Source organism: Alexandromys fortis, unplaced genomic scaffold, assembly GCF_014885135.2.
Source record: "Alexandromys fortis isolate MF-2015 unplaced genomic scaffold, M_Fortis_MF-2015_v1.1 scaffold_63, whole genome shotgun sequence".
Taxonomy (NCBI): Eukaryota; Metazoa; Chordata; class Mammalia; order Rodentia; family Cricetidae; genus Alexandromys; species Alexandromys fortis.
In genome coordinates this window covers 6,586,821-6,606,376 of record NW_026067953.1, presented here as the reverse complement: position 1 = coordinate 6,606,376, position 19,556 = coordinate 6,586,821, and the positions used below count along the sequence as shown (strand labels likewise).

The window sequence follows — 19,556 nt, the reverse complement described above, 5'->3', positions numbered from 1 at the left end:
TAGAAGATGACTTGCCCCGTAAGCATCCTAGAAGCCCTGGGTTCCATCCCTAGAAGGAAGGAAGGAAGGAAGGAAGGAAGGAAGGAGGGAGGGAGGGAGGGAGGGAGGGAGGGAGGGAGGGAGGGAGGGAGGGGAGGGGAGGGGAGGGGAGGGGAGGGGAGAGATCCATCTGGGCGCCCATGTCACTCTGCTGTGTTCCCCACGTTTCTTCCCCAGGGGCCATGTCTGAGTCCTCCTTGTTTCCCAGAATGAGCCTGAGCCTGGCCCCCAGGAGCGGCTCAGCAAATGTACTTCTGCTTGCGCCTTAAAAACACGTCGTTCCATTTCCTCCTTGAGAACGAGGCATTGTTAATAACCTCTGAAGAACTGGGCATCCGTGCCAAGAGGAGAATTTTCCATCCCCAGAGGGTGAGTGTGAGGCTGTGGGGGTTGGCTGGGTGGGGTTCACACTTTGTGTTTGTGTGACTCAGAAATCATGTGGGAGGCTGCCCCCCATGTTTTCCAGTCCAGATGCAGGAAGCATCAAGAAAGAACAGAAGGCCCTCTGGGTCCCCCAGGAAGACAAGCCCATTGCCCCCATGAAAATGTCACTTGAGTCTCACACCCACCTCCCCCCCCCCATGCCTCAGCATCCTAAGGGGCCGAGAAACTTCTGGGCCACCCGCAGAAAGCCCAGAGTCAGGATCAGAGAGACCCCAGTTCCTACTTCAGCTCTGCCTCTTATTGGGTGGTCTTGGTACTACCTACCAGAGCTCACCAGCTCCCTGTTCTGCAGAAGTAATAATACCAACTCAGGGAGAGACTGAATTCAACAGCGGGAGGAAGAGACAGAGAACCAGGGAACAGAAAATACACAAGACAACATAAGAAAAAGAAAAGGGACTACAGGAAAAGAACCTCTAGATATGGAGGTTCGTTGGGAACTGGGGCTCGGGCACCAGCTGGGAGACATTACAGTTGTCTGTCCTGTCTTAAACGGACACACGGACCTAGAAACCGAGCCAGTGACCAACAGGTCTCAAGGTGTAAACACCTCAGAGAACTGGTCTGGAATCCCACTCATCTGGCCTGCTTCAGGCCACCGCCATGAGAAACCAGGAAGACAGGCTGAGCCACTTCCAGGTTGCTCTCTCGGCTTCCTGCTTGTGGTGGAGGATGTGAGCGCTCAGCTTCCTGCTATAGTCCCCATGCCTGTAGCATGATGTAGCATGTAGCCTCCCCCCCCCACCCCACCGGCCACCCCTGGAACTTTAAATCAAAGCAAATACTTTCCTGCTTTGATCGTGGTGTTTACTCACGGCAACCAAAAAGTAAGACACTAGCCAGGGCCCCGGACCAACTTCTCAGATTCCGCATGGGGCTACCCAGCAAGAAGCTGATACTTCATCTGTACCCTGGAAACCTGGTCCCATCCCTTGAAGAAGCGCCCACAGTGGAGAGATCTGGGTTTAGAATCAGTGTTGGTGAGCAGGATGGCTCCAGGATAGTTATAGAGACTGAGGGCTGAGGGAGGGACCGCCCATCCGGCTGCCTTGTTACCAATCAGACTCAGCACGGAGTTCAGGGCTGGCCACTTCCCAGGTTGCCCATGACATACCCAAGTTTCCTTAAGACATTTAAGGGTTGCTGACCTTCCTTCATCCTGGCCTACAGTGTCTAGCCCAGCATGCGGGGTTTGGTGCACTGCATGTGGGGTTTGGTTTGCCTACTTTGAGGCCCTTAGACAAGCCTACGGTAGGCCCAGAGCTCATTGCTCAGAGAACCATGTACAGGGATGATTTTGAAAGCTGTTTTGGGTTTCTCCCTGTGGATCCTGGGCTCAGAAGCCCTCCTCTGACATCCATCACACCTAAGCCTACAGTCCTCCCTCCAGGAGCAATCTTACACAGCCAGGGTCCAACTGAACCAGGGTCATGCCCTTCCTCCCTGGAATTGCCCCACCCCCTCCAGTGGATTCCTTCCTGTCTACATCCACCCACAGGACTCTTTTCCCACCTGATCCGCCCCCCTATCTCAGCATGTGTGCTACCCAAGATGTTTCAGTGGCCTCACTGAGCTGTCAGTTCTGTGAAGAGAACAGAAAGGATCCCCACCCCTACTCCTGACCACAACCCAGATGATGGTTTCCATTCAGTACTGAATGGACCCACTTTGCAGACAAAACCTCATCTCTGAAGGGGAAAGAAACTTGCCGAAAGTCAAACTAGGAAGGAAGGGGTGCTCCAAACAGGTCTTATGTAGGACCCAGGACCATAAGGAGATTAAAGTGTTGTGTAATTTTGTCTCCCAGCCTGATCCAGCAGGGAGGCAGTCCCTCAAACATAGCTTTGTCTTTGACTTCATGGGTAGCATGGTGGTTGATGTGGTCATATGGTTTGGAACTCAGACCTACTTAATTCCCATCGAACAAGAAAGCTGCCTCTGGGCCAGTGGCCTGCTACAATGCATTTATTACCTTAGCAACAGATGGCAGGGCCTGGGTCCAGCTCTGCTCCCCAGCTACCCTGGAAGATCCAATCGCCCTCCTCAGGTAACGCTCATGGACATTACATGAGTTCAGAATGTATAGTGCACAGGCCAGGGCATAGCCACCCCAGTTAGAAACACCTAGAATGCAAAAGAAAACAAACCATCATAGAAGTGTAGAGATCCTGTGGTCCACCGGCTGCCTCCAAGCAACAGAAGCCATCTCAGGTCATCGGCATGGACAGGAGACACTGGGGTCACCTGGGGACTTGCTACACATTCTAGGGCTCCAGTTCAAACCTCCTGAATATGATTTATGTGGGATTGTTGGGGAGCAGGTGAGTTTTAGTGAGCCCCATAGGTAAGTTTGGTTCAAGCTGGAGTTTGGGGGCTATTGCTTGAAGTTATACCCTTCTAATGACTGTTAGAGGCACTGCACCTAGAAAGCCGTTCCAGAATTCCCCACAGTAAAGAACTGTCCCAAGGACTGATCCCAACCCCTTAGGGTACACAGAAGCCTGTCCCCTGGGGGATTAGCGGACAGTCCATCACGTGAGGTTTGGTCACTCCTTTATGTCTTGAAGACCATTCCTAAGTCATCCTCAGACTTCCTTTCCTAGTCTGTCAGCCAGGCCCCAGAGCTCATTCTCTGGGCTAGAGATGATTTCATTCACTCTGCTCTGACACCTTCTTGAGTTCTCCATCCTGTCAAAGACTGATGGAGGTCCGTTTAACTCTAGATGCTGTGCCATCGTTAAGGAAGAGGGGGTGGTAAGGCAGCTCAGGGGATGAAAACTGGCTGCCAAGCTCGATGACCTGACTCCAGTCCCAGGACTACACCTATGCGGAGGAAGGAGAGAAGTGACTCCTGCAAATTGTCCTCTGACTTATACACACATGCACATGCACACGCACACACACATGCATACACAGCACACTAGGTGATTATTTCTTTTAAAGAAAGAGGATCATCAAATTGAAGGGAGAAGTGTACACATAGCCAGCCTCAAGGGAAGATAATCAATCAATGAGATACTTCCAAAGGATTATGGGAGCATGGAAGAGAAACCAGCTATTCTGATTGGTTCAGCAAAGATTCACAGAAAAGAATCATACAATGTAGATACTATGGTAGAGTTTACCTGGAGATAGTGGAGCTATGGGGTGGGAGAAGCCAGGTAAACAAATAACCCCCAGTGAGCACGAAGGGATACAGCCAACCCCGACCAACGAAGACTAGACAATAACTATCAGATTGTATGTCAATGATCCTAAGATAGCTTTTTGCTACATATGCATATCTGAAATTGGCAAGCGCCTGTGGTCATAGCTGACAGTTATCACTGACAGGCTCTTTAGTGCTACACAAAATAGTGGTGACTTGAGTCATCAATAGTACTCTCAGGGGAAAAGAATATTCTGCTTTAGTTGAATATTTCAGTCTGCTGTCCTTTTGCATATTGTGCCACATAGCTCCGAGAGTCCTTAAAACAAGCCCTGATGAGACATAGTGTCAATATCGTTATGTGAGCAACGTAGAAACACAGCCACTTAGACACAGAGGGGTAAATGTCACACAGCAAATAAGCTGGGGACTGTGATGTAACAGGCTGTTCCCTCCAGAGCCCACATTCCTTTTCTTTTAAAAATTATTTTTAAGTGTTTAATTGTGCTAAAATCTGCATGATATAGCCGGGCAGTGGTGGTGCACACGTGTAATCCCATCACTCAGGAGGCAGAGGCAGGAGGATCTCTGTGAGTTTGAAGCCAGCCTGGTCTACAAGAGCTAGTTCTAGGACAGGCTCAAAGCTACAGAGAAACCCTGTCTCGAAAAACAATAAACAAAACCCAACAAATCTGCATGACATGCATGTGAGAAAAGTGAACGGCTCCTTCACATTCTTACATCAGCCACGGAGAGTCATGTGACCGCCGAGGGCATGGGTGCCTTTCTCTGCCAGGACTCTAACAGTTCTGCTGTAGCAGATACCTCACCCGAGGTGTGTTCAATCTAATTCAGTTCTGATGGTACGGACCGTGACTGTGCCAGGTCCCATGGACTGGCCTGGGGTCTCATTTCCTAGAATGCCTCTTCCCCACTTGATGGCAGTGACTTAGCCCCAGATGACTTACCTTAGCCTCTGACTGACTATAATATATATATATACACACACACACACACACACACACACACACCACACCACACCACACCAGGGCTCCCAAAAGCTCTGGCTGGATGGAATTAATTTGCTTCAACAGCCACAGGGGAAAACACACCGTTTTATTACAGAGGATGCTATGAAAGATCCAGATGAAGAACTAAACGGGCAAGGCACCCAGCAAGGGTGGATACTCAGTTCACCAGAAACAGCATCTGTCTGTCTAGTTGGGAGCACTCTGAACTCTGTCCTTTTTGACTTTGGTGAAGGTCTATATTAACAGAGAGGGTGGGAACCCAGCAAGGCTGGCTTCTTTGGGCTCTTCTTGACCTCTCTGTGCAACATCCTTCTTCCTGGGTAGAGAGGAGGATTCTTCTGAGTTAAGTCTGGTCTTATGACCTGTCAGACAAGGGCTGATTGGAGAATTTCTTTTTGGCTGACTAAAAGTGGGAGTAGATTCTCACTTGAGGGAGGAGAAATTCTTGTTTCTCTGATCTACCTTGGAGAGGGAGTTATCTGAACCCAGATCCATGGATGAAAACAAGCTAATTACCTTTCTGTCCATCCATCCATCCATCCATCCATCCATCCATCCATCCGTCTATTATCTATCGACCTCTCTACCTATCTACCCTCCTATCTACTTTTCTTTCTATCTATCTATCTATCTATCTATCTATCTATCTATCTATCTATCTATCGTCTATCTGTCTGTCTATCATCTAAAAATATCACACTAGAATTCACCACCTTGGCCATCTTTAAGAATATAGTAATAGTGTTAAAAATATTCTTATCAGGGCTGGAGAGATGGCTCAGAGGTTAAGGGCATTGTCTGCTCTTCCAGAGGTCCTGAGTTCAATTCCCAGCAACCACATGGTGGCTCACAACCATCTGTAATGGGGTCTGGTGCCCTCTTCTGGCCTGCAGGCATACACACAGACAGAATATTGTATACATAATAAATAAAGAAATATTTTTAAAAATATTCTTATCTATCTTTCATCTATTATGTCTATCTAAAATATCTATGTAGCGTGTTTCAGACCAGTCAAGGCTACACAGTAAGACCTTTGTTAGGTGGGGGAAGAGAAAAGAGATTTAAGAATTGTGTTCACCAATATAACCATCTTTAAAGGTGCAGTTATATAGTGTTAAGTATCTATCAATCTATTTATCCAAAATATCATTTGTGATAATACAGATGAGCAGAGTTGAGTATATTCTCATGGTACAATTCCAGAGCTCATCCCCAGTCTCTGCGCAAATGCAGAAAATAAAAACACGTTTCAGAAGCTGTAACAAAGGAAAAGGCAAATTTAAAATCTTTGTGCATTGGTTTAAAATGATATAGGATGGTTATGCACTGAGGATGAAGCTGACATGCAAGCTGAAACTGCTGACTGTGTTACAGTGGGTGACACAGCACATTTTTGCCTGTGTCCGTCACCCTGCACTACCTCCTTCTTAAGAGTGCCTTCGGTCTTACTATGACATCATCTTTCCAAGTAATGAAATGTAAAACCCATGCTATATTTAAGCAACGGCGGTCGCCATTGTCCCTGGATCATAGGGTACATGGTAGGGGCTGGGAGAGATGAGCCGGGGACCGTGACAGGCAGCTAATTTAAGCCTCTGTGCTGGGGCCCCCGTGTGAGGTGAGCACACTGTAAACGTTGATCTCCTAGTCCCTAAGAAACCACTGATCTTTTCACTGTCTCCATAATTTTACGTTTTCCAGAACATCATATAGCTGGGTTCAGATCCCACAGCCTTTTTAAACTGGCTCACTCATTTAATAATACGCTCTTAAAGTTCTCTGTGTCCTTTGTGGTTTGGAGGTGGAGGTCAGAGGATCTATACTACATATGTGAATGAATGAAGGGAAAGAAGGAAAGAAAAGAGAAAAGGAGAGAGTGCGCTAACCATTGGCATGCATCTGTCCCTACCATATCCTGATGGCCGATACTGCCATGCCTTCTGCACCACGATCCATAGCCCCTTGAGCTGGGGCCGAAGCAACCCCCCCCCCCAACTAAATTCCTTCCGTCAGGGATTTTGTAGCAGCGGTGGAAAGGCAACCGCTACAGCACCCGTGAAATAGCTTCCAGGGGTGCTCATTCATTTTGCGCTGACTTTTGGTCACGCTGGGAGAACTAGCATCCTGACACTGTTGAGTCTCTGAATCCATGAACGTGGGATAGCTCTGCGTTTATTTAGTTCTTACTTGCTATCCTCCACCACGGCTTTATACTTTCCCTTATATCAATAGTAATGACATGTTGCTAGCCTATATTTAAGTGCTGCATTTGGGGAAGTGCTAACGTAAACAGCAACGTGTTTTTAATTTCAAATCCTCTTGCAAACTGGTTGCCTGTCTCCTGAAGGACGGCTGTAATCTATTAATTCGTTCCAGGAGTTTTTTGTTGTTGATGTTTTTTTCTTTCAGATTTTCCATATGGATGAACATGCCATCTGCAAAGATACTTATTTTCTTTCTTCCCAATCCATATCCTTTTTATTTCTTCTTTTTGTCTTATTGCACTAACTAGGATTTCTAATAGGATGCTGAAAAACTGGTGAGAAAAGACAGCCTTACCATGCCATTCCTGGCTGGGCTCTTAAAAATATTTTTTCTATATTTCTTGCCTTAGCATGTAATTTTTTTTCTTTAGTTTGTCAAAATCGAAAGTTATATGAATTAATTTTTGATTATTGGATCTTCCTTCTTATTTGAAATAAATCCTAACTTGTTAGTGATATGTTTCTTTAATATATTGTTGGGGTCTGTTGTTAACATTTTGATGAATGCTTTTTGGCTTTTTAAAAAATAACATTTATTTGTTCTTTATGCATATACGTGTGCATGCATATATATTTGTGCACGTGTGTGTGTGTGCACACGCACATATGGGTCTCTAGAATCAAACTAGGTCATCAGACTTGGTGGTAAATGCTACACCTCTCTGAGCATCTCACCAGCCCTGTTATTTTTATATTCATGTTCATGAAGGCTACTGAGTTACAGCTTTCTTTATGTAGTGCCCTTGCATTGATTTAGGATGATTAGACTCGCATAGTGAATAGAAAGTTTTCCCTTTGGCTCAATCTTCTGGAAGACACTGTAGAAAACTTACAATTTCTTCTGTAAATGTTTTAGAATTCACCAATAGACCCATCCAGGCCTTGTGCTTTCTGTTTTTGAAGAGTATTAATTTATTGGTTCAATTTCCTTAAGGACTATTTCAATTTCTTTTTGTATGTGTTTGTCTTTCAAGAAGTGGATGCATTTTATCTATATTATCAAATCTGTGGGCATACGGTTGTTTCTAATAGTCCTTCCTTATCTCTTCTGTGTGTTCATAGAATCTACAGAGACATCCCTTCTCTCATTTCTATAGTAATTCACACTTTTACTCCTGTTAGTCTTAGCCTGGCTAGATTATCAGTTTCATTGATCTTTTCAAAGACTTACCTTTGGTTTTGTTGATTTTATCTATTGATTTTTCTATTTTTCAATTTCTGATCATTTTACTCTTCATTTTCTTCTGCAACATTAGTCGTAATTTATTCTTCTTTCTACTTCCTTAAGGTGGAAAAGCTAGGATCACTGAAGTCAGTCCTTTCTTATTTTCTAATCTGCGCACTCTGTGGTGGCTTGAATGAGTCGTTTGTTCCTCATAGTCATCGGCATGTGACTGCTTGGTCCTCGTTGGTGGTGCAGTTTAAGGGAGGGGCAGACGGTGTGTCCTTGTTGGAGGAAGTACATCACTGGGGGTGGCCTTTGAGAGTAAGAAGCCTGGCCTGCTTAGAGGTTGCTCTCTCTACTTTATGCGTGTGGTTCAGGACCTGAGCTCTCGATTTTCTGTTCTTACTGCCGTGCTGCTTGCTGTCATTCCCGTCATATGAACCCTAACCCTCTGGTGCCACAAGCCAAAATAAACAGTGTCTTCTCTACACTGCTTTGGTCGTGGCGTTTTATCACAGCAATAGACAAGAAACTAATATATATGTCAATTATATCTAGTTGATTGATAGCATTATTGGGTTCAGTTGTGTCCTTACAGATTTTATGCCTGCTATTATCTGTCTATTTCTGATAGAGAAATGGTAAAATATCCAGCTATAATAGTTGGCTCGTCTATTTTTTTTTTCTGCAGATCTTTTCCCCTTGTGTGTGTGTGTGTGTGTGTGTGTGTGTGTGTTGTGTATCCGCTCTGGTGTTAGATACATATACACAAAAGATTGTGATATCTTCCTTGTTTATTGACCCTTTTATATTCTGAATGTGCTCTTTTGTTTCTGGTAACTTTCTTTGTTCTGAAGTCTGCTTTCTGTTGATTAGTGTTGCATAGCTTTCTTTATCTCTTTCTGTAAAACTACACTGGTTTAGTTCTGCACTTTACTTGCTATGCACTATGGGAACTAGGCTGAAAATTTAAAAGCATACACAGACAGACAGGATCACAGGGACATCCTTGAGACAAGGATGCCAAAAATACCCACTTTATTGTGCTCAGGGGCAGCTTATGTAGTGCTCTGGCCACGCCCCAGCTCTCGGGATCTTTCAACTGCAGACTTATCAGAACCCACCACTCCCCTGCCGTCAGGGTCTCGTGCTCAGGGCAGCTGTAGGCTGCTCAGAGCAGAGAAAAACAGGCTGTTTACAGGAAATTCAGGGTCTGGTGGTCTGCAGTCCCCAGCATCTTTCCTTTCACTCTGTAGAACCAGAGCTGGGTGTCTCCTCTCCCTCACTGGAAGGTGGCCATGGGCCGAACCTGGGTATTTCCCTTCTCTCAGGCAAGTATGGCTTTCCTCACACCACAGCAGGCTGAAGTTTCTTTTGAGGCCAGATCTTATTTAGAATAGAGCAAGATGGTAATATTTCTGAACTGTTTCCTTTTTCCTAGGTTCACCACAAACAGGAGAGATTTTCCTGATATTCACTATGAGAACCTAGCTGAGTGTCCAGAAGTAAGTCCCCCCAAATCAAGGTGATCTTTCATATTCTCCTGGCATTGCTTTTGCTTGTTTTGAGTTTTGGGTTTTTGAGACAGGTCTTGCTATGTAATCTTGGCTGGTTTGGAACCCTGGAACTCACTGTATAGACCAGCTTCAAACACAGAGACTGGCCTACCTGCACCCCCACAAGTGCTGGGTTAAAGGTGTGCACCCTGCTCCCTGGAGCAGGACTTCCAGGTTTATGCAGTGAGCCTCCAGCAACTCACCAGCAGATTTCCCATCCTAGATGGTGTTTGCTCCTTTCCAGGCTGATTCTGACCATGAAGGGGAGAGAGCCTTTTCCAGGTGTCAGTATTTCCAGAAACTTCTGGTGAGACTAAGGGAAAGCCAGGCTTTGAAACACCTGGACATACAAGAAAGGCTGGCCCTGAGGTTCCATGACGAAGGGCAGCAACAGAAAGAACAGGGAGCCTGAGGCGGAAGTTGGCAAAAGGAGCTGTGGGAAGCCCTTCTCTTGTCCACCACGTTATAGGCGCTGATCAAATGGCCTCCTGTCACTCTTATCTGTCACCTGCCCTGTTGCCCTCACACCTCTCCTCACCATGTCACCTGGTCACCGTCTCTCAGCTCAGGAAAGAGGTTCTTCAGCACACATCTCTCTTGGTGCCCAGAACCCAGAACAAATCCTGGGCACACTGTGAATGTTAACCGAATGGCTGAATTCCCACCCAGGGCCTCGCCCTCCCCTGGTGCCCCCTAGAGCCCCTTGGAGAGAAGGAAAGCTGCTCCGGTGTAACGGTTATCTCGGTTGTTCATCTGACTGCATTGAGAGGTGTCTGGGAAAGCAGTCAAGCACAGGTGGTCTAGAGGGTGTTTCCAGAAAAGACTGACGTGTTGGACAACAACTGAGTGATAAAGGTCCTTCCTGAGTGTGAGCAGAACTGTCCAATAGGGTCCAAACCCAGATAGGACAAAAGAAGCAGTAGCCTGCCAGGCAAGCACAAGGTCTCTTGCTCTGTTTCCCGGTCACTGTAGAATAGGCAGCCTTTCTACCGCCACAGGCTGCCTGGCTACAGACCCAGGAGTAATAAAGCCAGTAACTGTTTTCTGAACCCTTTGAGACCATGCACCCAAACCATCCATCCTTTTGGGTTGTTTCTTTCAGGTAGATGTCACAGTAATGAGAAACTGTCTAACACACCTGGTCAGGCTTCAAGCCAGGTGACTTACCCTGGGCAGCCAGGTACTCACCAGCAATGACAGCGAAGTCGGCTTCCACATCACAGGCGATGACATCTCCATTTCTTATGTTCTTCTTCACAGCCTCCTTGACCTTGCCCATCCCAAGCTCATTGCCTCCATCACCCACTCCTGAAGGGAAGAGAAACAGTCAGTGTACAGGCTCAGGGCAAAGTGAGCGGGAGCAGGGAGGACAAGACAGTCCCTCCCCCACATGTCAGTGGTTGGCTCTGAATATATTTCTGACAACCAGACATTGATTCTTCTTCATGTCTTCTAGAAACCTCGATAGTTGGGAGAGTAGGTCTGATTTTGGAGCTCACAGGAGTGGGATTCTGTCTTCTCTAAGGCCCCCACATCCAGTTACAGGTGGGGTGCCTTGTGTTCTGACGTGTAACCAGGGGTACTGGAAACAAGGGTACAGTGACACTCAGTAGCCCCCACACAGTGGCTCTCCTCACTGAGTTGTACCATGTGACTGGCCAACATCCCATTGGCCAAGAGGTGAACTGTGTCTTACTCTAGCCCAGTGGTTCTCAGTCTTCCTAATGCTTCAACACTTTAATACAGTTCCTCACGTTGTGATGACCCCAACCATAAATTACTATTGTTACTTCTTCAGAACTGTGATTTTGCTACTGTTATGAATCATAACATGTCTTAGGCATCGCCTGTGAAAGGGTCACTCAACCCCCAAAGGGGTTGCAACCAATAGGCTTCTGCTTACGGAATGGGAAACTCATGCATGTGATTCATTTTAAACAAAACCAAGGGGACATCTGGCCAATGTCTGAAACATCCTCGCTGGAAGGCACACTGCTGCAGACTGGACAGTCTGGGAGTGACCTTAGCTGCAAGGGATCCAGTCACAGCTGCTCTGGAGAGCTAGCTGTAAAGACTGCCCTAGCACAGGAGTTGGGGCCCATGCTGCACAGCATAGTAAGGATGGCCTTGACTTCTTTATGCAAGGGCGTGTCCCAGAGTCTCTAGGACAGAACTGGGTTTTATTGTGTTTCAGTTTCTTCCACGAGGGCTTAGGATACATAGACTAATTCTGCTAGGGCTGTGGATCTCAACCTGTGAACTGACCCCTCTGGGGTAGCACAACCTTTTCACAGGGGTTACATAGCAGATATCCTGCATATCAGATATTTACATTATGATTCACGACAACAACAAAATTACAGTTATGAAGTAGCAACAAAGTAATTTTATGGTTGGGGGGAGTCACCATAACATGAGGAACTGTATAAAGGGCCTCAGCATTAGGGAGGTTGAGAACCACTATGTTAGAGGCTAGCACCCCCAGTGAACTGATGGAGATGGGGAGCTAGACCATCTCAGGCACTGGAGATCAGACTGAACCAAAAGACCGGGACAGGTATGAGTGACCTTCCACTAACACCCTGAGGATATTTTCTGTTTCTACCCTGGCTGTTTTTCTCAGAATGGTTTCTGCATTAGTGACAGCATGACAGAAGGACAAAAGCGACCCAACCCTGGAAGTGTCAGGGCAGTAAGATACCAGGGAGGGCCAGGACACATGTGGTGGGGGAGGGACGCTCTTACAGCTTCCCAGGCTCTGCCTGCTAATTGCTCCTTTGGACTCATTCCTCTTGTGGGAGACACCTCCCTGCAGGCCTTGGGTCCTTTATCTGCCCAACCCAGAGGGACAGGAAGTGAGAAACCAACCCAGTCGACCACACTGCGTGTGTCCCACCCACAGCCTCTTCTGGGAAAATGTGGGGATTTGCAGAAACTTTCTAGTCAACCCAGAAGGTTTCATTCACTCCTCAAAACCTCAGAAGTCAGAGGGGACTAATGGAGCTGGGAAACACTCAGAGGTTTGGAGTGGGAAGCTCAGGACGACAGGCTTTTATTACCCCAGGCCTCCTGAGGGAGGAGGGAGAGCTAGCCAGCATCCTTTGCAGACTGGCTCAGTCCTAACAGCAAGGTGATTCTTTGATAGTAGGGGCTGGGGGCTGCACTTTGCCCCAAATCCTGCTGGCAATGCTAATAAGCCAGGCAATTTCAATCTCATTGAGCCTCGTTTTCTCATCTACTTCCTTCCTACCACATGGGTTTTTGAGCAGGATAGAAAATAAAAAACAAAAAACAAAACAAAAACGGTTGTGAAAGTTCTTAGAAAAGTACAAAGTTCAGAACCCAAGCAGTGTATTAGTAACAGTAATAGTTTCCTCAGCTCACATTTAATATACTTACAAAGGGAAGCGCTTCTTCAGATGACCCGTGACAAAATCCAGCCTGTATGATCGAAATGATACAGCATGCCTCGATTTCACTGTTGTTAATATTTCACGATGAGTTTAATTACTTCGGAATTGGGCAAATGGAGAATGCTCTGTGTGTGTCACTTCCCTTTCTCCTAAGGGACTGTTGCATTTCTTTTTTTTTTTTTTTTTTTTTTTTTTTTNTCTCCTCCTCCTCCTCCTCCTCCTCCTCCTCCTTCTCCTTCCATCTCCCCTCTTCTTTCTCCACCGTATCCTCTTCTTCTCCTCAGCCCTGGGGATACAATCCAGGACCTTGTCCCCTCTAGGCCAGAGAGATGGGTGGGATAAATTTCTGGTTTTGTTCCATACTTCAGCCGAGGTGTGGGACTGTGCTGAGTCCCAGTGGAACTGTTTCCAATGACATTTTTTGAGCTACTGGGTGCCCCTGAAGTTAGCTCTAGTACATGCCTTTTGTGTTGATAATCGAAGCATAACCTTGAGCGTAAGCAGGACGGAAAAGCCCACTGAACTATTTTCTCGTGTGCTGAGACACAGGGAGGGGCTCTGTGGAATGAACGTTGACCCTGTGACCAAGCTGGTGGAGGAGGAACAAGGGGACGTTGGACAGGTTCTTCACCACTCTTTCCCTAGGTTCCTCATCTGGAAGGACCTTTATACATAACACTGAAGTATTTCTTCCCCAGAAGAGGAACTTGGGGCCCAGAGAGGTAAAAATGATCTGCAAGGTCACACAGCTAGTTCCCAGCAGAACTGAAAGTACACTCGGTGTCTCTAATCTCCCACTGTACTTCACCCTGGCCTGGGATACCTGCCTCATCAGCACCCATAGCCTCCTAGAACCAGGGTGTCCCTACTCGGCCCACCCTTCCTCTGCACAGTACAGATTCTTAATTTGGCTGCCACTCAGGGCAGCTCACTGTGCTGCCTTCAACTGGGCTCTGACAGTCACAGATGCTGTTCACATATAGAACCCAGAGTTATCATGTCATGGGAGGTCCCAATATGAAATTACCAAGGCAACCCGTAGACATGCCAATCAGTTTTCTTAACAACTAAAATGGGATCGTTCTTTGACTTTTCTAGTCAGATAGATAAACATAGAGCGAATCATCCCCAAACCAACGAGCAAAAGCGTTCACTCAAATGCAATGGTTGTAAAGTGCATCCCAGTAGGACCTGGGAGGGACTTAAAGTCAAACAGCCAATCAACTTTCAAGTCAAAAAAATGCACAGTGAAAGTTAAAAAAAAAAAAGTGGGCTGAGGATGTGGCTCCGGTGATGGAGAGCTTGCCTAGTAAATACAAATTGGATTTCGTTGCCAATACTGAAATGAGGAGAAAAAAAAATAAACCAGTTTGCATGGTGTTTATAATTCCAACACTAGGAAGACCAAGAAGCAAGGATGGTGGGTTTGAGGTTAGCATGGGCTATATCATGAGACTTTGTCTCAAAAATAACAACAGACCAAGTAAAACAACCAAGCTAAATCAAACAAACAAAACAGCGTGATAATGAACAAAGGACCCTGGGTAATATTTACCATTTTCAATGTTGGATGGAGAGAAGCAGGAATTAAGAAAAGAAGATCAGTAAGCTAGAATTTAGTTATTTCAGTCCTGACTTTTATATTGGTGGGAGGGTTTATGGGTCCTTTTTATGTTATTAGAAATAAGCATATGAGAAAAATGAATAAAAATGGGCCATGTGTGGACCCAAAGTGAAAACCAGTTATGGACCAAAGATAATGAACAGTTTTGTCTGACTGAAGCATTTCTTAATCATGGTGTCACTAGCGTCTAGACTGGCTGAAATAAACAAAGCCCAGTTTGGGGGGTGAAAAGCAATAGTTGTGCATGCCGTCCTTGCCTGGCCTGCGCTCGATGGTTGAAAAAAGATGCTTAGCGCTGATGTGTTCGTGTTGAAATCTTAGTGCCCCCACTCACCAGTGGATGAGATTCCAGGAATCTTTTGTGCGGCAAGGAAAAGGTCATCGATGGGGTCAACTAAGTGCTTGATGTTCACCTTCCTGGCGTTGTAGTAACTGCCGTCAGCAGCCTTCCCCGCACGCTCTATGGCCACCAGGTGGTCAAATCTGCCCGGAAGCAATGGTGGTGAGTCTTCAAGGGGACAATGGCAGCTGTGTTGGCTCTAACCGTGCGTCTTCGGGAACGTCCCTTGGTTTCTTGGCTCCTTTAATCCTATGCCTGACTGAGGCCTACTTCGTGCAGGAGTGGGGGCCATCAGCGGAACTAACTCACTACATTGCTGCTGGTGGAGACACGAGCTCAGCGAAGCTGCCAGAAGCCTGAGGGGTTCCCAGGACCTCCACACGGGTAAAGCTGGGTTCTCTACTACATTGACCGCACCAGAAAGAATTTCAGAACAAGTCAAAGTTAAGACAAGTTAGCAAGTCTATTCAGGGATAGGAGATGGTGCAGATTTCAGATTTAGGTAGGATCATCATTAACTCTCCTCATTTTCTCTCTCTCTCTCTCTCTCTCTCTCTCTCTCTCTCTCTCATGCACAAACATACCACACTGCACACACACATACATACTACACCGTACACACACATACCACACATATAGACCATACACACACACATCCAGACCTCATACACACCACACACACTCATACCACATACACACAAATAGGACAGTACACATCCAGACATGGATGTAGGCTTCTCAAGAGCTAAAGCAATACTCAGATGTTTTTTTTATTGACAATACATTTGATATATATGATGTTTTGGCCAAATTATAGAACTCAAAGGGTGCAATTTACAACAAGGCTTAGAGATTCAGCAACATTTAAAAGTGAAGTAAAAGATGTGAGTTTGTTTACTAATTGCTTTTTGAGTTCCTTTGGTAAGTGAAAACTGTCAGTTTTATAAGACACACTGCTTGGATGAGCTGGGGGAAGGATTGCTAGGATAAACTCAGGTTCGCAAATGTCTTGACCCTGAGAAAGCATAGCTTTTTTGTTTGTTTGGGTTTTGTGTTTCTTCCTTGAGACAAGGTCTCCCATAGCCTAGGCTGGCTAACTTGCTATGCAGCTAAGGATGACTTTGTACTTTTGTGACTATGTTTTTAAACGCATTACTACCATTACTGTGTATGGATGGAGCGTGGATACACGTGTGCTACAGCAAATGAGGTGGCGGTCAGAACACAACTTCCTTCCACCTTATGTGGATCACGGGGGTCCAGTTCAGGCCATCAGGCTTGGTGTCAAGCACCTTTACCTGTTGAGCCATCTTGCAGGCCCCTGAACTACTTAAAGTTACATCTTTATTATTATCAATGTGTATCTGTGTTTGCGCGCGCGTGCGTGTGTGCGTGCGTGTGTGTGTGTGTGTGTGTGTGTGTGTGTGACTGTAAGGGCTCATAGAGTCCCCCAGATATAAAGTGATAGGTAGCTGTGAACTGCCCCATGTGGGTGCTGGGTACCAAACTTGGATTCTCTGCAAGAGCAGTAAAAGCCCTTAACCACTGAACCATCTCTTCAGTCCCACATGGGAGCAGTTTGGGCTTTATCAGTTGTTTTCGTTCCTCCCTGGAAGACTCTGGAATGAGGGCTGCTTTCCTTTCCTATGCCCCTGGATTTCATCCATCTTCCTGTCCTACCCCAACAGCCTTCTAACAAACAGCCACTTGGATCTTCTTCAGTTTAATAGTGTCAGAAGCTGATAGGCCGGGAGACTGATGGTCAGGGTAACAGGGTGCCCTGGGGGTCGCTCATTCCCCGGTGCCCCACGTCCAGCAGAGTGGCCAGTGGGAGGGGGACTGAGTGTTGGCTGCTATAGGCCTGTTTCACGCTGTTTCGACTTCTCATTCCCATCACAGACATTAAACACTAGGACTGACTTTCAAAGAGGGAAAAAATGAGTGGAACATAGCATGAGCTCCTTAGGAGACAGAGACAGATGGATAAGGCCACAGATGCAGCAGAACAAGCTGGGAGCGAAAGCACAGAGTGCATTGCACACGGAGCCCATCTGAGTGCTGTGGTCTCGAGAGTCAGTATTGTTTCATAAGTGTCTGTTTCAGTTACACGCATGTACTGATTTACAAAGCACTGTATAAGTTATAAAATCTGAAACATACTACAGAAAAGGGGTTTTCAAAATGTTTAACCACAAAACATATACATACACTCTCTCTCACACACACACTTACACACACACACATACACACCCATAGGGTTTGGGGGGAGGGTTTCCAAAGAGCAGTTTCTATCTCTCTACAATGCTATTTCTGTTTTGTTTCCTAAAAGTGCTGGCTACCCCCAGTTGAAATAGTTTGACTACTGTCTTGACCCCATTGTTGAGAGACTGCGAACTTCATTTTTTATTTTGTCAGGGATGAGCTCCATCTCTCCCCTGCTGGCATGGATCTATTTCCAGACATGCTCTATGAAGCCCTAAGCAGACCCTGCTAGCCCCAACTTCATGGCTAATACAGCTCATCAGAACTCTGGCTTCCTGGGCTGGTGGCTTTCTTTTCCTCCCTAGGATAAGCTGTGCAGAAACTGTGTCAGCAAGGTGACAGGATGTGATCTTCCCCGCCCCCACGCACCTGATCTTGGGTTCCATATACGTACCTAGGAGACTTAGGGTCCCCATCTTTGCACAAGAATGCCTGAGCATCTTCCACTGATCCACCTCGGTAGGTTAATATGGGGATTGGTGTCGTCAGAACACCTTGATGACAAACACAAAGGGCAGCCTCGTCAGTGCTGGGATTGTACAGCGCTGTTGAAAAGCATCTTAGGGCAGTAGCGTAACCGTGATTGAGCGGTGTCCTTCCAGAACATTTTGTTAGAACTCAGAGGATAGTAGGTTTACTTCTAGTCCTAACTAAACTCCGGAGTTGATAGGGGCTGGAGGGTTGAACTGGAGCAGTACCGACCTGGGGATGTGCAGTGTGTAAGATGCCCCATGATGCTGTGTCAACAGAAGGTCTATTCCAACCCACTGCCAGCAAGAGTCCCATGTACTCGTTTAGATGCCCACAGGACAGAGTGCCAGGATTTTTACATGCATGCGCTCATTTAATTTTCATAATCCTCTTCCATAAAGTGATTATTATTTCTATATTATTGAAGGGGAAAATTGATGCTCAGTGACACCAAGGAGGTTGTATGTCAGATATAGTATGTATGTGTGCATGTGTGTATATATGTGTGTGTGTGTGTGTGTGTGTGTGTGTTGGTAGCACAACTCCAGTTCTGTCTTAGTTTAATTTCTGTTACTGAGCTAAAACACCCTTACCCAAGGCAATTTAGTAAAGAAAGGGTTAGTTCAGCTGGCAATATTAATCCACAGGCCAACTTGATCTAGATAATTCCTCAACTGAGACTCCTTTGTCAGGTGACAAGGAGACATTAAAACCAGCCATTAAATCCCTACCCCCAGATCTTATAAGTTCCCTCTCCACCTAAGCACTCCTTCAGAGGAGACCAATACCAACTGAAGCAGGGGCCCAGAGACTTGGGATCTGTACTTGTATGGCAGTGGTGAACTTGTATCAACAGAGTGAAATTGATTCTTAAAAAAATATAACACTTTCCTGGGCTGGTGGCTTTCTTTTCCTCCCTAGGATAAGCTGTGCAGAAACTGTGTCGGCGATTACACAAATAAAACACATTATTGTAGATTATGTGGAAGACATACATGTATTCCCCCCAAGTGAAATTCATTTGAAATTTGAAATTTTCATTTATATATCTCCCAGCAGTTTGGGGATGAATCCTGGCTTTTTCACAGGCCCAGGGCAAATATCCAAGCCGAAGGAAAGATGGCCAACAGAAATTGCTAGGCAGTGCCCCTGGTCACGGGACTTAGAGGCATGCGACTTTGGCTAGGCCACATGAACTTCCTGAGTACTGCTTCTGTAAAGTTATGCCCACACACTCAGTTCGCTGGGGTAGACCCATGATGGCCTTGATACCTGTCAGTTACCTGGCTGGGAGCTAGTAAAAAGTGGGTACTGACTCAAGGTCCCCCTCACTCCCCTGGCTGCACTGGTGTTGGGGTGTGGGTACCTGGAAGCCCAGGCAGACAACTGAGCCACATGTCTAAGAAAGAACACACAAGACCTCTGTCAAGGCGGGTCAAGAGATGCGGCTCCCTCATCTGAGCTAGGGTACAATCCTTGCTGAGTTTGTGCCCAAGAGAGGGGAGAAAGGACCACGCTGTTCCCCCACCCCCTCTAAATCATTTGCTAGGCCTCAAAAACAGACTGAAATAATTTTCACAAACAGGTCCAGTTGCTTCATTTACTTCATCCAAATGTAACAAAAGTTCTGCAGAATCCCATAAAGCAATGGTACCTCCCATGGCATCGTGCAGCCCAGACAGCCCTGAGACCCTGAGAGCCACCCAGCCAAGCTCTCAGGAAAGGAACAGGGCGCTCTCGCTCTCGCTCTCTCTCTCTCTCTCTCTCTCTCTCTCTCTCTCTCTCTCTCTCCCCCC

General features: G+C 46.3%; 1 protein-coding gene and 1 long non-coding RNA gene across 4 annotated transcripts in view; one reads left to right on the top strand and one right to left on the bottom strand.

Annotated features, from left to right (window-relative positions):
• Window positions 1-19,556, bottom strand: part of Dglucy (D-glutamate cyclase) — a 78,097-nt gene that overhangs the window by 4,178 nt on the left and 54,363 nt on the right. For all 3 annotated transcript variants that reach the window (XM_050151463.1, XM_050151464.1, XM_050151465.1), the window contains exons 9-12: window positions 17,684-17,783; window positions 15,022-15,170; window positions 10,839-10,958; window positions 2,456-2,607 (exon numbers count right to left, since the gene is read on the bottom strand). In XM_050151463.1, the coding sequence (XP_050007420.1) occupies window positions 2,456-2,607; window positions 10,839-10,958; window positions 15,022-15,170; window positions 17,684-17,783 (521 nt within the window). The remainder of the gene's footprint in view (window positions 1-2,455; window positions 2,608-10,838; window positions 10,959-15,021; window positions 15,171-17,683; window positions 17,784-19,556) is intronic.
• The window catches only part of LOC126507226 (uncharacterized), a 24,028-nt gene continuing 4,624 nt past the window's right edge, over window positions 153-19,556 (top strand). Inside the window, exons 1-2 of the long non-coding RNA XR_007593462.1 lie at window positions 153-408; window positions 9,536-9,599. This is a non-coding gene — a long non-coding RNA (uncharacterized lncRNA). The remainder of the gene's footprint in view (window positions 409-9,535; window positions 9,600-19,556) is intronic.